Genomic DNA, 19,968 nt, shown 5'->3' with positions numbered 1-19,968 from the left:
TGAACCCGCCTGCCAAAGCAGGAGATGCAAGAGATGTGGTTCAATCCCCACGTCTGGAGGATCCCTTGGAGGAGGGCATGGCAACCCACTCCAGTATTTTTGCCTGGAAAACTCTATGGACAGAGGAGCCTGGCAGGCTACAGACCATGGGGTTGCCAAGAGTCAGACATGACTGACCTACTGAGCATGCACACATGTGCTGTAGATTTTACAGCTTATTTCTGGAGGAGAAAGTTTCTTTGCCCTTATAATAGTGCCTTTAATGAGGATAAATATCCATTCATGTGTCACTCCTGGCCACTCTTTACCTGTTCCTGACTCCTCGTTGGGGACATGCAGTCCAGTGGGTAAGTTTGGAAGGAGAAGCATACATAGGCCAGGTGCTTCCTCCTTTTCTTTCTGGGAACTAGATACTCAAAGGAATCACCCCTTCTGCTCCGCCCATAGATGAAGCCCTGCTGGTGTCTGGGGTGCTGTGCTCAATTCTGCAGTATAGATCATTATAAAGTTCACTTGCCTGAAGACTGACACCACATCCCCAAAACTCTGCCTTACTCATTGTCTTGTGTGTGTGTGTGTGTGTGTGTGTGTGCTAAGTCATTTCAGTAGCATTTGACTCTATGCGACCCTATGGACTGTAGCCCGCCAGGCTCCTCTGTCCATGGGATTCTCTGGCCAAGAATACTGGAGTGGACTTGTCAATAATTCACATAATGAAAAGTGGTGTTGTTTACTGGGCCCCTCAACCACAACCCTTATTTTAAAGCCTTAGAAGGAATGTGTATCAAGATGTGTCAGGACCTCCAGCCCATTAGCTTTCTGAAGCAGTGAACCATGCAGAAACCAACTGTTGAAATACACTTGGAATTTTCCCAGAGTCTTTCTGAAAATCCTGATCCCTAGTTTGAAGTATGCTGTGTAACAGAGGGAGGTCCATATAGAAAAAAAGTGAATGTGGCCACAGTTGATCAGCATTGGCTGGAACTGAGCACTCTCAGGACTGGGCTTGTATTGGAGATGATGCTTCCATGAGCTTACATGGCCTCTCTGCACTGCTTCCACCCTGCTTGCTAAAGAGAAGGGAAGCTGATGTGACACATGCAGGATTTTTACAGACACACTACTCTAGAAACTGGGACAGACATCAGCCGCTTCAGTCATGAGTGACTCAAATACAATATGCCACTCAGTCCAGGCTCAATCAGCTGCAACCGGACCTTGCTTTGTGAAAAGATGTGTCAGGCAGGAACTCTGAGGTGAATATTTGCAAAGCAAATCATACTTTCAATCCACAAAGAAACATTAGTATTTAAATAAACCATATGATGGATTTTAAACATCAGCGTCATTTCATGAAAAATCAAATTTTCATATTAAACTGTACCCCCTTCATCCTGGGATTTGACTGCGTGTGTCAATTTTGAATGCAGGAAGCCATGCAGTCATTACCTTACAAAGTAGCCCGTAATGACTTTAAACATCTTTAACTGTTAGAAAGGTCTTTCTTCTATGGAATAAAATTCTGCCTCACCTCCACCTTTCACCATCCATCTAGGATCTGTCCCCTGGAGCTACACACCATGGGATGTTTCAAATAGTCTAAACAGCCATTATACTACTGTTTCTTCTCTAAGCCAACTATCCACAAGCACTTCAATTTAATTTGAGATACATGGGAGTCCATATCAGAAGCACAGCCTGTAGGGGATATAAAAACAAGCTAGCTTGACCTTTAAAATACCATCCTTATTGTCTCGGAGAAGGAAATGGCAACCCACTCCAGTATTCTTGCCTGGAGAATCCCAGGGACAGAGGAGCCTGGTGGGCCGCCGTCTATGGGGTCGCACAGAGTCGGACACAACTGAGGCGACTTAGCAGCAGCAGCAGCCACCTTATTATCAAGTGAGAGACACAGATATGTGTATACAAATAAGTATAGTTGAAAAAAGAATGGATTTGGAGAAATAAAAAACAAGAAATAGAACAAAAATAAAAATCAAGAAATAGAACAGAATTACAAATGAAATGCTATAGGGAAAAAAATGAGAACGATAATTAATCATATTTCTTGACTTTAATGTATTAAAACTTTCAACCACTAAAACCCAACTTTTCCACCTACCTGTCTACATAGGAAAATCATGTACACCTAAATCATGTCGTTTCTAACCAAACTATTCAGTCAGATCAGATCAGTCGCTCAGTCGTGTCCGATTCTTTGTGACCCCATGAATTGCAGCACGCCAGGCCTCCCTGTCCATTCAGTAATTCATCTCAATTTTCATTTTAAGAAATCTTAAAGAAAATTACTATTTATTGTTGTAGTCCAGTAAGGTACTCCCATTCTAATCTGAGTCAACACCATCAAAATGAACTGTTGAATTTCTAATGTACAGGTAAACTAACATATTGCCACAATCCACTTCTACAAGTGTTGTTAGTACTCACCTGAGCATTGGTAAAGCATCTATATACACTGCTTAATCAGTTCCTCATTCAAAGTTACAGGTTATATTATTCTAAATAACTAATTATGTATAGGAACATAATAAACCATGCCATAGAGATGAACGCTCTAAAAACACAGGTCAGTCCCCTACTCCCCTGTCCCTCATCCTAAAGCCCCCAATGCAGCAGAAGTTGACGGGAAAAAACATGGAGCTTCTTGAGAATGTGTAAATAAAGTAAAGGACAGAAAGGGAGGTGGAAAAAAAGAGTAACTTAAGAGTGGACAAACACTGTCTCAGCCAGGTGATCAAGGTTTTAACATCAACAGTGGTAAGTCATGTGGGCAGTGTGTACATTTGATACAGTGTGAAGAGAAAAGCACTTTACCTGTGGTCTTCCTCCTGATAACCCACACCCTTGGTCTTATAACAAAAATACTAGACAAATCCCAGTTTGGGAGCATTCTACAAGGTACCTAGCCTCAAACCACTCCTCCAAAGCACCAAGGTCATGGAAAACAAGGCAAGTCTGAGACACTATCACAGCAGAAAGAAAACTAAGAGGACAAAATGACTAAATGCAATGTAATAGCCTAGATGAATGCTGAACCCAAGAGGACTTTAGAAAACAGACTTTAGTTAAAAATAATATATCAATGTTGGCTCACCAGTTCTGACAAAGGTACCATACAATGGAAGAAGTTTACCATAGGGGAAACTGGATGTGGAGTATACAAGAATTCTCTGTAATATCTTTCTAACTTTTCTATAATTCTAAACTGCTATAAAACAACAAAAAATTATTTTTTTAAAAAAAGGGAAGGGATGGAAGTTCGGCAATGGAGGGCAGCTGAAGCCTGATGGAAGAAATGCCCACATACTGAAGTATGGGGAAGTCATGCTGGCTCATCCAAGAGTTACCTTGACTTCTATGCTAACTAAAACAGTCTATTTGTGGGTTATCAAACATACACTGTATATGTGCTTTAACTATTAAGTAAAAGGGTGTATTACCAAGAAGTAAAGTATATTCATGTTAAAAATAAAGATTAAGGGACTTCCTTGTCCATCAAGTGGTTAAGACTCTGCACTTCCACTGCAAGGGGCATGGGTTACATCCATGGTTGGGGAACTAAGATCCTGCATGCCACACAGTGTGGTCAAAAAATAATAAAGATTAAATCCCTCCCTTTCTGGGACACCAGTGCTGGTGGTCCTTTGATGATAAGACTTTCTTCCCAGGTGCTAAGGTTAGTGACTCACTGTGTACATGGCAATCTATTCTTTGAAATCTTGAAGGAATGAATCCCTAATTTGTTAGATGTTCTTTGCTTCGATAAGATATAAAACTGTGCTGGAAATCATGCTTCTCCAGAGCAGTTCCTCAGAATTATCTGAGGGACTGTCTCCCAGGCTATAGTCCTTAGTGTGGCTGAAATAAGACTCTTTCCAATTCCTATTATAGATTGCTTTTTGATTATTTCTGTCAACAAGGCTACAGCTCTATGTGTAGACTTTGCAGAAGGGTCTGAGAAGTAAACCCACTATTTGTAATATTATTTCCATAAATAATTTTCCTGAGTTTCAAACAACCAACTTATAACTATTTCTTGAAATGCAATCTGTTTGCAAATTAGGGTATGTGTATTTGAGAACAAGGAAGAGTATATTTGACTTCTGGAACATTTTGACCACCATTTTGTCACCAAGGATGATTTAAATTCAAACATTCTAAATATAAATATTACAGCACAAATTTTTGGCTAGAAAGTATTTTCTGTCATAAGCTCCATCAAGCTAATTCATTGATCAATTTTCTATCAGGACAGGACAGTCATTTTCCATTTTTTCCATTTTAATTTTTATATAATTTAGGGAATTTTCATTAATAATAGTTTCATTTAAATATTTTAATGACAATTTATCAGTCTATATTTTGTCCATTTTACATGTCCTTATATCTTCCTCCATGGTAAATTTACTTTCATAACCATTATTTCTAACAAGCCAGTATTCACTAAGATTTTTATTATTCTACAGTTTTAAAAGATCTCTTTATTTTTCATTTTATATTATTAAATTCATTTTTTAAGTTTTTATTATTTACTGTCAATAATCTCTACACTATTATTATGACTCATACAAAAAGCTAATGGTTTGTATTTATTTCTTAGGTAAGCCACTAGAAAATTGTGAGCAGTTCTGTGAGACACAGAGGGACACAGGCTGGTGACACGGCCAACAAGTAACAGAGAGAGTCAGAGACTGCAGTTCTGAATGAGCTGACTGCTCACTGACCAGGTCAAATGTCCTTGGAGCCAAAATGACCATAAAAACATCCTTAGGGTCATCTGGAATAATCTAGATGTCCAGGTCCAAATGTCCAACATCAGTTTATGTACATGCTCAGTGCGTAGGTTAGGAGGAAGGCAAAATAAATATGGAAAGGGCATCGAGAGGAGGAGCAATAGGATATAGTGACTAAGAGCATGGGCTCTGGTCGCGGTTCAAATCCCACTGCCACCACTTAACTCACTGTAACCTGGAAGAGTTATTTCACTATGTCTTAATTTCTCCATTTGCTAAATGAGGAAGCTGCTTGAGGTCATAGGGTTGAGGATTAAATGAGTACAGAGCTTGGCACATCCTAAATCCTCAGCAAATGTCAGTGTATAGACGTGCAAATATGTGACTATGGGTTTGTCCCACATACTAGGCCTTGATAAGCCAATAGTATGCATGTACTCTCACAACTTAATGACTGAAAAACAACTCTCTTCCATTTAATACACTGTAAACAACAGAGGTCCTTGCACTAAATCTGATTTTTAAACCTGACTGTTTATGTATGGGGCTTCCCAGGTAGCGCTAGTGGTAAAGAACCCACCTGCCAATGTAGGTGATGTAACAGACTCAGGTTCAATCCCTGGATCAGGAAGATCCTCTGGAGAAGGGCATGGCAACACACTCCAGTATTCTTGCCTGGAGAATCCAATGGACAGAGGAGCCTGGCAGCCAATGGTCCATAGGGTCACAGAGTCAGACACAAACGACTGAGCCCACATGCAGTAGGATGCTCAGCACAGGGAACACTCTCAGTAAATGTCATACACGTGCGTGTGCACACACACACTCAACTACGCCCGTATCTGTCTAGTAAACAAAATACTTTGTCAAGTGACCTTTGTCAGCATTTTCATATTTTATGTCATATTTTATGTGCTTCAATGACTCTTTGTGTCCATTGTCAATGTAGATTACCACGTCCCTGGGTGCACCAAAGACACGGTAAGGCATGAGGGGTACAAGGCATGAATAACTTTAAGTAATCAATTTCTTTATCTTCAACTCCCATATATATATTTTTTCCCCTAAAACTGACCTGCCTTGAGGAGACAAGAGTAGTCTGTCTTTATTTTCTTTTCTTATGTCCCTTTCCAGTTACCCTTTGAAAAAAGGGCCTATTTCTTTACAAAAGACATACTTTCACCCATTCTTTAGCTTATTCAGGTACATTGCCCCAAGGTGCAAAAACCTCTAAGTACCAAAATACAAAGATAATTTAACCCTCTAATCAAGGTTTCATAAAACACCCCCAGCTTTCTCCTGAAGACATGAATTTCCAAATAAAATTACCTTCTAAATAATGTTTATCATACTTTTAAATGTACTTATATTATTTTCATCAAATGTATTCTAATAAGAGTCACAATAGTAACTGAAGCCAGAATTAAAAAAAAAAGAATAGAGCTTTATGATCAAAGGAAATTAAGAAAATATATTATACACACATATATATGTATATACATACTGCAGAAAAGTTCAGTGGGTCACCAATCAGAACCACTCAAGCATAACACTCAGGTAAAATTCTGTGGGAGAAATTGAATGGAAATCAAATTCAAACAGAAAAAAAGTATGATGCAAACTTGGGTGCAATCTCAAAAACAACAAAATGATCTCTGTTCTTTTCTAAGTCAACAGTAATCCAAGTCTATGGCCCAACCAGTAATGCTGAAGAAGCTGAAGTTGAATGGTTCTATGAAGACCTACAAGATCTTGTAGAACTAACATCCCCAAAAGATGGCCTTTTCATTATAGGGGACTGGAATACAAAAGCCAAGAACTACCTGGAATAACAGGCAAATTTGGCCTCGGAGTACAAAATGAAGCAGGGCAAAGGCTAATAGAGTTTTGCCAAGAGAACGCACTGGTCATAGCAAACACCCTCTTCCAATAACACAAGAGAAGACTCTACACATGGACATCACCAGACGGTCAATACCGAAATCACATTGATTCTTTGCAGCCAAAGATGAAGAAGCTCTATACAGGGAGCAAAAACAAGACTGGGAGCTGACTGTGGCTCAGATCATGAACTCCTTATTGCCAAATTCAGACTGAAATTGAAGAATGTAGGGAAAACCACTAGACCATTCAGATATGACCTCTATCACATCCCTTATGATTATACAGTGGAAGTGACAAATAGATTTAAGGGATTAGATCTGATAGACAGAATGCCTGAAGAACTACGGACAGAGGTTCCTGACATTGTACAGGAGGCAGGGATCAAGACCATCCCCAAGAAAAAGAAATGCAAAAGGCAAAAATGGTTGTCTGAGGAGGCCCTACAAATAGCTGAGGAAAGAAGAGAAGCTAAAGGCAAAGAAGAAAAGGAAAGATACACCCATCTGAATGCAGAGTTCCAAAGAATGATAAGGAGAGATAAGAAAGCCTTCCTCAGTGATCAATGCTAAGAAATAGAGGAAAAAACTGAATGGGCAAAGACTAGAGATCTCTTCAAGAAAATCAGAGATACCAAGGGAATATTTCATACAAAGATGGGCACAATAAAGGACAGAAATGGCATGAACCTAACAGAAGCAGAAGATATTAAGAAGAGGTGGCAAGACTACACAGAAGAACTATACAAAAAAGGGAGGAGGGAGGAGGGTTCAGGATGGGGAACACATGTATACCTGTGGCGGATTCATTTTGATATTTGGCAAAACTAATACAATTATGTAAAGTTTAAAAATAAAATAAAATTAAAGAAAAAAAAATATTTTCATGACCCAGTTAACCACAATGATGTGATCACTCACCTAGAGCCAGACATCCTGGAATGTAAAGAAAAGTGGGCCTTAGGAAGGAAGCATCACTACGAACAAAGTTAGTGGAGGTGATGAAATTCCAGTTGAGCTATTTCAAATCCTCAAAGACGATGCTGTGAAAGTGCTGCACTCAATATACCAGCAAATTTGGAAAACTCAGCAGTGGCCACAGGACTGGAAAAGGTCAGTTTTAATTCCAATCACAAGGAAAGGCAATGCCAAAGAATGTTCAAACTACCACACAATTGCACTCATGCTAGCAAAGTAATGCTCAAAATTCTCCAAACCATACTTCAACAGTATGTGAACCATAAACTTCCAGATGTTCAAGTTGGATTTAGAAAAGGCAGAGGAACCAGAGATCAAATTGCCAACATCCGTTGGATCATCAAAAAAGCAAGAGAGTTCCAGAAAAACATCTACTTCTGCTTTACTGACTATGCCGAAGCCTTTGACTATGTGGATCACAACAAAATGTGGAAAATTCTTAAAAGAGATGGGAATACCAAACCACCTTACCTGTCTCCTGAGAAATCTGTATGCAGGTCAAAAAGCAACAGTTAGAACTGGGCACAGTTAGAACTGGGAACAACAGACTAGTTCCAAATTGAGAAAGAAGTACATCAAGGCTGTATATTGTCACCTTGCTTATTTAACTTATATGCAGAGTGTATCATGCAAAGTGCTGGGCTGGATGAAGTACAAGCTGGAATCAAGATTGCCAGGAGTAATATCAATAACCTCAGATATGCAGATGACACCACCCTTATGGCAGAAAGCGAAGAACTAAAGAGCCTCTTGATGAAAGTGAGAGTGAAAAAGTTGGCTTAAAACTCAACATTCAGAAAACGAAGATCATGGCATCCAGTCCCATTACTTCATGGCAAATGTATGGAAACAGTGAGAGACTTTATTTTGGGGGGCTCCAGAATCACTGCAGATGGTGACTGCAGCCATGAAATTAAGACACTTGCTCTTTGGAAGAAAAGCTATGACCAACCTAGACAGCATATTAAAAAGCAGAGACATTACTTTGTCAACAAAGCTAGTCTAATCAAAGCTATGGTTTTTCCAGTAGTCATTATGGATGTGAGAGTTGGACTATAAAGCTGAGCGCCAAAGAACTGATGCTTTTGAATTGTGGTGTTAGAGAAGACTCTTGAGTCCCTTGGACTGCAAGGAGATGCAACCAGTCCATCCTAAAGGAAATCAGTCTTGACTATTCATTCTAAAGACTGATGCTGAAGCTGAAACTCCAATACTTTGGCCATCTGATGCAAAGAACTGACTCACTGGAAAAGACTCTGACACTGGGAAGGACTGAAGGCAGGAGGAGAAGGGGATGATAGAGGATGAGATGGTTGGATGGCATCACTGGCTCTATGGACATGAGTTTGAGCAGGCACCAGGAGTCGGTGATAGGGAAGTCTGGCAAGCTGCAGGCCATGGAATCCCAACGAGTCCAACAGGGAGAGTGACTGAACTGAACACTTTCTGTTTTGAATGAATGATGACAAATATTAAATCACCACCATATTTATATTACACTGGATAAATTTTTAGTGATTTTTAACATTTTAATTTAGAAATAATGGTAGTTACAACAAGCCAGACATTACATCCTTTGCAACGATTTAAACTTATGACGGAACAAAAAGAAGATAACAATAATTCTTTTAGGAGCTACACTGGCAAAAGTATTACCATCCTACAAAAGGAAGCCTCCAACACCATCTAGGAGTCTATTCTGAAACAATTTTACCACAGTAGTTTCAGTGGCAAGTAACGGGGATCACTAGTTCACGGACCCTCCACTTTTCCTCCCCCACTTCAGTTTGCCTTCTCGATCCGGACCCCTCGCACTCCCTTAGATGGCCCACTACCAGCGCCCGGCTGTTCCTCCTTCTCCCGGCCTTTCTCCCTAAGGCGTCTCAGCTCTCCTTCCCCGTCCACCCCGGCTCTCTTGCGCATGCTCCCTTGGTCTCCTTCCCGCCCGCTGTGCTGTGTCATGGCCGGGCGGAAGTCACAGTCACAACGGGGCAGGGGTTCCTAAAGATGGGCTGTGGTTGTCGCAGCTTTCTAGTCTTCCTCCCCAACACCTCTTTGATCTCCCGCTGTAGGGTGGTCCCCTACCCTGCACTCTCCCGAACACTTCGTAGTCCACGGATTTGAGTGGCCTGCCGGTAGACATGGCGGCGGCGAGCCCTCTGCCGAGGAGCCGGAGCGGGGATCGGGGCGCGGTGACTGCGGCGGCTGCGAGAGGGAGGGGGCACATGGGACCGCTTGGCGCACCCCGCGTCTGACACCGGCCCGGGACGCGACGCGCCGGGGTCACGCGTTGGGAGGTGGCAAATGAGACGGCGAGGACTGGGAGCGAGGGCAGCCGGGGATACCTGGAAGACAGAGGCCGCTGGGCCCGCGGCGGCCGGAGGGCTCCTTTCCCCCCCGCTCCCTGCTGGGGGAACCGGGCTCGCTTCCCGGGAGCGACGCCCGCTCCGCGGCCCTGCGGCTTAATGGACCGCGGCGCTCCTTCCTCTGTGTTTGTAAACAAAAGCCGGAGGCTCGGCCCAGATGTTCGTAGTTTGGTACCCTAAAATGCTTCTGAAATGAAAGATCTGCTAGCCCAGTATTTCAGAGTACTTGGTTAGTAAATTTTTATTAAACCTTTAGGTAACTGCCACAGTGATTTTGAGCCGTTCTTAGGGTGGCAACAGCATCTGCGTCTCTATTAAGTCAGAAAGGCTTTGGGCCTGAGTCCATATTCTAAATGGATTCTGATATATTCTAGGACAAGAAACTTTAAAAACCTAAACCTTTTAAACAAACAAAAAATCTTGTCTGCTGTTAACGGATATAGCTTTTTTTTAAGGTCTCTGTTCAAGCAACAACCCCAATTGCCTGGAAGGTTAAAGCAGTATATACTTTAGACAATTTTACTTCCTGGTGAGACTGTTAGTCTTAAAGCAACCCACCACTACAAAGAATGTGGATGCAGCTATTGATAATCTGCTGCCTTCTAGAATTACAAATCCTTTTACTTTTGAGAATTTGCGTTTTCAACATATTTATTGGTTTCAATACTTTGAATCTGCCACAGAGTTAAAACAATCTTCTGCAACCTGGTTCAACATTATGTGCTAATTCTATTAGTACCAAAAATGATCTAAAACTTGGTTAGAATATGGTTAAACCATTTTAAAGTTAAATATATTCTGGAGGTGCTAATCCAGGTAATTTTATGTAATGAAGATCATGGTTTGTTGCAGAGTCCTCAAACGTATTCTTCCTCTCATCTCCCTTTCAGTTCATTCCATGCAGATCCTAGAATCAGTGTAGGTCTCATGTCCATCTCTTCAGTGACATATCTTCAAAGTCTTTACAGTGCATTTCAAATAAAACCATCCCATTCAGTGGACATGAATTTGAGCAAACCCAGGAGGGTGAAGGACAGAGGAGCCTGGTGTTCTACAATTCATGGATTCACAAAAAAGTCAGAGAGGACTTAAGGACTGACCAACTTCAGCATCCACTAATCTCTTATTAGGACTTCCCTGGTGGCTCAGATGGTAAAGCGTCTGTCTACAGTGTGGGAGACCTGGGTTCGATCCCTGGGTTGGGAAGTTCCCTGGAGAAGGAAATAGCAACCCACTCTAGTACTCTTGCCTAGACAATCTCATGGACGGAGGAGCCTAGTGTCCATGGGGTCGCAAAGAGTCGGACACGACTGAGCAACTTCACTTTCACTTTCAATCTCTTATTACCTGCTTCTACCCATCCTGTAAATAGATGCAGAAACAGTGAAAACTGGCAGACTTTATTTTTGGGGGCTCCAAAATCACTACAGATGGTGACTGCAGCCATGAAATTAAAAGACACTTACTCCTTGGAAGAAAAGTTATGACCAACCTAGATAGCATATTCAAAAGCAGAGACATTACTTTGCTAACAAAGGTCCATCTAGTCAAGGCTATGGTTTTTCCAGTGGTCATATATGGATGTGAGAGTTGGACTGTGAAGAAAGCTGAGCTCTGAAGAATTGATGCTTTTGAACTGTGGTGTTGGAGAAGATTCCTGAGAGCCCCTTGGACTGCAAGGAGAGCCAACCAGTCCATTCTGAAGGAGATCAGCCCTGGGATTTCTTTAGAAGGAATGATGCTAAAGCTGAAACTCCAGTACTTTGACCATCTCATGCGAAGAGTTGACTCACTGGAAAAGACTCTGATGCTGGGAGGGATTGGGGGCAGGAGGAGAAGGGGACAACAGAGGATGAGATGGCTGGATGGCATCACTGACTCGATGGACGTGAGTCTCAGTGAACTCCAGGAGTTGGTGATGGACAGGGAGGCCTGGCATGCTGCGATTCATGGGGTTGCAAAGAGTCGGACACAACTGAGCGACTGAACTGAACTGACCCATCCTGTAGGTTTTATTGCTGTTTAGTCGCTAAGTCATGTCAGACTCTTGCAACCACATGGACTGTAGCCCGCCAGTCTCCTCAGTCAATGGGATTTCCCCGGGCAAGAATACTGGAGTGGGTTGCCATTTCCTTCTCCAGGGCAATCTTCCCGACTCAGGGATGGAACCTGCCTCTACTGCCTTGCAGGCTGATTCTTTAATCCTGCAGGTTATAGGTAGCCTATTTTAAAGACACTGGGATTATTCTGCTCTCTGAACACACCCTGACTTTTGAAAAACACAAAAAACCTTTGCTCTTGGATCTATTTTATCGGGAATAAAATAGATTTAAAAACTACCTACTCTAGTTCCCAAATCTTCCCCTAGCCCGTTCAGTAGCCTATGCAAGTACTTACCATATTTCATCCTAATTATTTGCTATCTTGACCACTAGTACTTTGCATTCTAAGAAGTAAGATCTCAAACTGGGTCCTATTCCTATCACTGATCTTGTCACTGACTAGAAAGGTGGACATTTTCCTTAATCTTTTACTTTTCTCCATGTGTACCCCAAAGTACCCTTCCCTGCCAATTATTTTGTAGCTGTATTGTAATTTTAGAAGTGCAATGGCAACAACTGACATTTGCTTAGCTAAAAAATTGACTGTGTCTGCCAACAGCTGAACATTAGTAAACAGAAACTATGTACCATTTCAGCGTGGATTGCCAATGATGTGTGATTCTAAGAATAAAAATTTTAAGTAAATGTTGCTAATGCTTAAGCTAACTTTAAACAATAAAACATTTGTGCATAATTAGAGAAAATTTTTAAAATAGAAGGAAAAAATCCATAACCCTAACACAACTTTTATCATTTTTGTATATTCTCTTATATTTGTGTTTTAAGTAGTTAAAAATCATAGTATAAATTCAACTTTTATTCTTCCTTTTTCCCTATTATAGTTTTTCCAATGAATATTTTAGTAATTTCATGAGATTCTATTAAGTAGGTATCACCATCTACTTGCCTGTTGTTACATACTCTGCCTCTAATTTTTCACTACCTAAAAAATACTGTGAAGGAAATATTCCTGCACACAGCTTTTTCCCCCATATTTAAAAATTATCTAGGGTAAACTGTAAAATACCAATTCAGAAGGTACAAGCATGTATTCTCCCTGATGCACATTACCAAATCAGTTTTCAAAGGGCTGTACTAACTGAAACGTATCATTGCCAACACTGTGTAAGTATATGATTATTTGGCTTCTGATACAAACAAATGTAAGCAAGCTCTTCACATACATGATTAAATTAGGTAAAAAGTTTTAATTTTGTAACCTCAGCAATAGCTTTGGAATAACTAGGCTTTGTGTTACTCTCAGTTCAGTTGAAAACTTAGTCATAGCATTCCCTTTTTGAACCCTTTGTGTGTGATGTAGATTCACGTTTAAGGTAATACACAGAAAAGGAAAATCCTGCCTGTGTGATATGCATGTAAAAAATGACTAGGTCCCAGAACCTGTGAAACAGGAACAGACAATACAGTCTCTGGGTCCAAATGACAACTGAACTGAGGAGGTGTCATCTGTAAATGACTATAATTTGTCAGAACAGTCAGTGGAGAGATATTCCTAGAGTGATTTCTCAGAAATTTGGTATTGAGATATAACTGATATCAGGGACGATGAAAATTACTTTATCCATGCGGACCCTAGAATCAACATAGGTCTCATGGGCATTCTTTTCAGTGATGTATGTTCAACATCTCTATAGTGCATTCCAAATAAAACTAACTGACTCAATGGACATGAATTTGAGCAAACTCCTGGAGAGAGTGGAGGACAGAGGAATCTGAAATGTTTTTGTAATTTTCCAGTAGTCATGTATGGATGTGAGAGTTGGACTATGAAGAAAGCTGAGTACCAAAGAATTGATGCTTTTGAACTGTGGTGTTGGAGAGACTCTTGAAAGTCCCTTGGACTACAAGGAGATCCAACCAGTCCATTCTAAAGGAAATCAGTCCTGAATATTCATTGGAAGGACTGATGCTGAAGCTGAAACTCCAATACTTTGGCCACCTGATGTGAAGAACTGACTCATTTGAAAACACCCTGATGCTGGGAAAGATTGAAGGTGAGAGGAGAAGGGGATGACAGAGGATGAGATGGCTGGATGGCATCATCAACTCAATGGACATGAATTTGAGTAAACTCTGGGAGTTGGTAATGGACAGGGAGGCCTGGTGTGCTGTGGTCCAAGGGGACACAAAGAGTCGGACATGACTGAGTAACTGAACTGGACTGAACTGAGCACTGAAAGAGCAGGATCTAACAGGATACAAGTCATTAACTGCTGCAGTTGAATCAGTTCAGTTCAGTCTCTCAGTTGTGTCTGACTCTTGTGATCCCATGGACTGTAGCACGCCAGGCTTCCCTGTCCATCACAACTCCCGGAGTTTACTCAGACTCATGTCCATTGAGTCAGTGATACCATCAAACTATCTCATCCTCTGTCATCCCCTTCTCCTCCTTCCTTCAATCATTCCCAGCATCAGGGTCTTTTCAAATGACTTCTTCGCATCAGATGGCCAAAGTATTGGAGTTTCAGCTTCAGCATCAGTCTTTCCAATAAATATTCAAGACTGATTTCCTTTAGGATGGAATAGTTGGATCTTCTTGCAGTCCAAGGGACTCTCAAGAGTCTTCTTCAACACCACAGTTCAAAGGCATCAATTCTTCAGTGCTCAGCTTTATAGTCCAACTCTCACATCCATACATGACTACTGGAAAAACCAAAGCTTTGACTAGACAAACCTTTGTTGACAAAGTAATGTCTCTGCTTTTTAATATGCTGTCTAGGTTCATAACTTTTCTTCCAAGGAGCAAGCACCCTTTAATTTCACGGCTGCAGTCACCATCTGCAGTGATTCTGGACCCCCAAAAATAAAGTCTCTCACTGTTTCCATTGTTTCCCCAACTATTTGCCATGAAGTGATGGGACCAGATGCCATGATCTTAGTTTTCTGAATTTTGAGCTTTAAGCCAACTTTTTCACTCTCTTCTTTCACTTTCATCAAGAGGCTATTTAGTTCTTCTTCGCTTTCTACCATAAGGGTGGTGTCATCTGCATAGCTGAGGTTACTGATATTTCTCTCCGCAATCTTGATTCCAGCTTGTGCTTCTTCCAGCCCAGCGTTTCTCATGATGTACTCTGCATCTAAGTTAAATAAGCAGGGCAACAATATAGAGCCTTAACGTACTCCTTTTCCTATTTGAAACCAGTCTAGTGTTCCATGTCCAGTTCTAACTGTTGCTTCTTGACCTGCAGCAAGATTTCTCAGGAGGCAGGTCAGGTAGTCTGGCATTCCCATCTCTCGAAGAATTTTCCACAGTTTTTTGTGATCCCACAGTCAACAGCTTTGGCATAGTCAAAAAGCAGTAGATGTTTTTCTGGACTCTCTTGCTTTTTCGATGATCCAGCGCAGGTTGGCAATGTGACCTCTGGTTCCTCTGCCTTTTCTAAATCCAGCTTGAACATCTGGAAGTTCACGGTTCATGTACTGTTGAAGCCTGGCTTGGAGAATTTTGAGCATTACTTTGCTACCGTGTGAGATGAATGCAATTGTGTGGTAGTTTGAGCATTCTTTGGCATTGCCTTTCTTTGGGATTGGAATGAAAACTGACCTTTTCCAGTCCTGTGGCCACTGCTGAGTTTTCCAAATTTGCTGGCATATTGAGTGTAGCACTTTCACAGTGCCATCTTTTAAGATTGGAAACAGGTCAACTGGAATTCCATCATCTCCACTAGCTTTGTTCATGGTGGTGCTTCCTAAAGCCCACTTGACCTTGCATTCCAGGATGTGTGGTTCTAGGTGAGTGATCACACCATCATAATTATCTGGGTCATGAAGATCTTTTTATATAGTTCTTCTGTGTATTCTTGCCACCTCTTCTTAATATCTTCTGCTTCTGTTAGGTTCATACCATTTCTGTCCTTTATTGTGCCCATCTTTGCATGAACTGTTCCCTTAGTATCTCCAATTTTCTTGACGAGATCTCTAGTCTTTCTCATTCTACTGTTTTCCTCTATTTTTTAGCATTGATCACTGAGGAAGGCTTTCTTATCTCTCCTTGCTTTTCTTTGGAACTCTGCATTCAGATGGGTATATCTTTCCTTTTCTCCTTTGCCTTTCATTTCTCTTCTTTTCTCAGCTATTGTAAGGCCTCCTCAGACAACCATTTTGCCTTTTTCATTTCTTTTTCTTGGGGATGGTCTTGATCCCTGCTTCCTGTACTGTGTCATGAACCTCCATCCTTCGTTCTTCAGGCACTCTGTCTATCAGATCTAATCCCTTGAATCTATTTGTCACTTCCACTGTATATCGTTAGGGATTTGATTTAGGTCATACCTGAATGGTATGGTTTCCTAGTGGTTTCCCCTACTTTGTTTAAGTCTGAATTTGGCAATAAGGAGTTCATGATCTGAGCCACAGTCAGCTCCTGGTCTTGTTTTTGCTGACTGTATAGAGCTTCTTCATCTTTGGCTGCAAAGAATATAATCAATCTGATTTCAATGTTGGCCATCTGGTGATGTCCATGTGTAGAGTCTCTTGTGTTGTTAGAAGAGGTGTTTGCTCTGACCAATGTGTTCTCTTGGCAAAACTCTATTAGCCTTTGCCCTGCTTCATTCTGTACTCCAAGGCCAAATTTGCCTGTTACTCCAGGTATTTCTTGACTTCCTACTTTTGCATTCCAGTCCCCTATAATGAAAAGGACATCTTTTTGGTGTGTTAGTTCTAAAAGGTCTTGTAGGTCTTCATAGAACCATTCAACTTCAACTTCTTGAAGGATTCCCTTGCGGAACCCATCTTTGCATGAAATGTTCCCTTGGTATCTCTAATTTTCTTGAAGAGATCTCTAGTCTTTACTATTCTATTGTTTTCCTCTATTTCTTTGCCTTGATCACTAAGGAAGGCTTTCTTATCTCTCCTTGCTATTCTTTAGAACTCTGCATTCAGATGAGTTATCTTTCCTTTTCTCCTTTGCTTTTAGCTTCTCTTCTTTTCACAGCTATTTGCAAGGCCTCCTCAGACAGCTAAATGCCTTTTTGCATTTCTTTTTCTTGGTGATGGTCTTTATCACTTGATCATTTTTATCATAGTCCAACTTGATATGCAAAACTCAGGAGTTCATTTTGCCTTAAAGCTGCTTTCTGCTCCCAGGTTGGGACTGCTTATGCAGGGATAGGAGACTCAGGCGTGGTTGCTTCCTCCCCTCGCCTTACTTCTTCCTAGATGAGAACTGGAGAGAACTGGAAGGAACAGGTATGTGTTGATACTTGGGGTTCCCCACGAATGGTAAATATTCAAAACTGATCAATTCTTTTGCAGCTCCTTTCTGGTAGGGGGACTCTGGTAGAGCTTTTCTTCATGAGAAATTCCTGAGTTTTGTTCCCTTGATAGACAAGTGCCTGCACTTTAGTTATTCACTCACACCCCATCCTAGCTCTGTATTGAATGCTGCACCTCCATCCTCTTTCCTATGAGATAGACTAGCCCCCAGGTAGAAGGCTGCATGGGAGGGATTTCTTTAAAAATGATCACAAGACCAGAACCTTCCTTCCCATCATATCTAATTATGAGGACTCATATCTCTGCCCTACTGTGAGAGTTGGACTATAGAGAAAGCTGAGCACTGAAGAATTGATGCTTTTGAACCGTGGTGTTGGAGAAGACTCTTGAGAGTTCCTTGGACTGCAAGGAGATCCAACCAGTCCATCCTAAAGGAAATCAGTCTTGAATATTCATTGGAAGGACTGATGCTGAAGCTGAAACTCCAATACTTTGGCCCCCTGATGCAAAGAACTGACTCACTGGAAAAGACCCTGATATCAGGAAAGATTGAAGGTAGGAGGGGAAGGGGATGACAGAGGATGAGATGGTTGGATGGCATCACCGACTCAATGAATATGAGCTTCAGTAAGCTCCAGGAGTTGGTGATGGACAGGGAAGCCTGGCATGCTACCGTCATTGGGCTTGCAAAGAGTCGGACACAACTGAACATCTGAACTGAACTGATATCTCTGTCCTACTATTGATAGAAGTCACAGTTTGCTCTGAATTCAACCATCTCTTTTTGCTTCACTTGGTAGGCATTATTCAGGTCATAGTCAGCCTCTTTACTTTCCATAAGTCTGGCCAGTCCATTCTAGCTTCAAGGAGTAAAGGCCAGGCTCTCAAAGTGGTTCTTTTAAAGACCCTCTCCCTAGGCATGCAGTGAAGGGAAAACACCCCATTTCTCTCTCCCATGGTGCGAGAGGGGCAAAGAGGGAAAAACCATAGCTTCCCTGAAACTTTTCTCAAAAAAATCCTCTTGAGCCTGAGAAGGGTGCTGGGCTCAGGACCTTAAAATCAGTTTTAAACACTCCTTTTGGACAACAGAGGTAGTTTAGCACCTCATAAAGTGGGATTTCCCTGGTGGCTCAGACGGTTAAGCGTCTGTCTACAATGTGGGAGACCCAGGTTTGATCCCTGGGTCAGGAAGATCCCCTGGAGAAGGAAATGGCAATCTACTCCAGTACTCTTGCCTGGAAAAATCCCATGGACAGAGGAGCCTGGTAAAGAGTTGGACGCGACTTCACTTTCACTTTCAAAGTGGGTGTAACTATTGTTTTAAGTCTCAGGTCTCAGATAAAACTGAGACAAAAATCCTCTTTTTCAGATCAACAGAATTCAATATAAACTTTGGATCCTCATTTGAATTTATAAGTTTAAGACATTTGTGAGACCATTGGGTGAAATTTGAGCACAAGCTGACTGTTAAATATTACAGAATTATTTTTAACATTGTTGTGGGTATATTTTTTGTAACAGCCCTGTTAGAGGTATGTAAGTGTTAGAGGTATCTATGAAACTGTATTTGGGACTTGCTTTAAAACCCTCAGGGTTGGGCGTAGGATAGAGTAGATAGAATGAGCTTAGTAAATTGGTACTAGTTACTGAAGTTGTGTCAGGGGTACATGGGGATTTACTATACTATTCTCTAATTTTTTTATGTTTGAAATTTTTATGTAAAGTTTTAAAATAAAATTTAAAAGGTAAGGATCCATTTTCATTCTGCAAAATATGTGACAAGTAATCTTCAAAACTCTCAAGATCAAGAAAAACAAAGATGTCCTGAGAAACAATAACAGGAGTCTCAGGAGACATGATGACTAAATGTGTATTCTGGATGGGGTTCTGAAACAGAAGAATGGACTTTAGGTAAAAACTGAGTAAAGCTGAATAACGGATGAACTTTAGTTAATAGTAAGGCATCAATATTGCTTCATTAACTGTGACAAAAAAATGTACCACCATAATGTATGACATTAATAATGGGAAACTGTGTGTAGGTGATTAGGGGAACTCTCTGTGCTAGCTTCATAATGCTTTTAGAAATTTAAAACTGTCCTAAAATAAAAAGTTAACTCTTCAAAAGTTCATTTTAGTATCTTGTTATATACATAATTAACATTTCAAAATAATTTCTCACTGTAGTGCATGAATAGCATGATTGATTTAAAAATATTTTTAAGTATTTCAGTGTATGGGACATGATTTAAATTTTTGATGAGCATGTAAGTCATGCTCACACTAAGGATTAAACAGTTGATTTTCAAAGCATTAAAGCAGATCTTAACTAGATGTGTTAGTCACTCAGTCACCTCTTACTCTTTGTGACCCCATGGACTGTAGCCCACCAGGCTCCTCTGTCCATGGAATTCTCCAGGCAAGAATACTAGAGTGGGTTGCCATTTCCTACTTCAGGGGATTTTCATGACCCAGGGATTAAACCCATATCTCCCACATTGCAGGCAGATTCTTTATCAACTGAGCCATCAGGGAAGCCCTTCTTAACTGGATAAAGAAGCACAAATAAATAATTAAATATATAATCATACCTCGATTAATGAAAAGAATGTATTACAGAAACCATTTATTTCTAGAAGAAGAAGTTATATAAAAT

The 19,968-nt window shown here is 40.9% G+C and overlaps 1 protein-coding gene across 8 annotated transcripts in view; it reads right to left on the bottom strand.

Moving 5' to 3' along the window:
• Nucleotides 1-9,943, bottom strand: part of ACYP2 (acylphosphatase 2) — a 179,390-nt gene extending 169,447 nt beyond the window's left edge. For 3 of the 8 annotated variants that reach the window (XM_027555284.1, XM_027555287.1, XM_027555288.1), the window contains exon 1: nucleotides 9,698-9,937. In XM_027555284.1, the coding sequence (XP_027411085.1) occupies nucleotides 9,698-9,839 (142 nt within the window). In that variant the 5' untranslated portion in view covers nucleotides 9,840-9,937. Of the gene's footprint in view, nucleotides 1-9,697 lie in introns of all 8 variants that reach the window. The other 5 variants (XM_027555283.1, XM_027555286.1, XM_027555282.1 and 2 more) reach the window with 4 other exon arrangements.
• Between the last annotated feature and the right edge of the window lie 10,025 nt (nucleotides 9,944-19,968).

The sequence above is a fragment of the Bos indicus x Bos taurus genome, chromosome 11 (assembly GCF_003369695.1).
Source record: "Bos indicus x Bos taurus breed Angus x Brahman F1 hybrid chromosome 11, Bos_hybrid_MaternalHap_v2.0, whole genome shotgun sequence".
In the NCBI taxonomy this organism is placed as follows: domain Eukaryota; kingdom Metazoa; phylum Chordata; class Mammalia; order Artiodactyla; family Bovidae; genus Bos; species Bos indicus x Bos taurus.
Note: the sequence above shows the minus strand (reverse complement) of the source record. Positions and strands in the feature narration are given on the sequence as shown.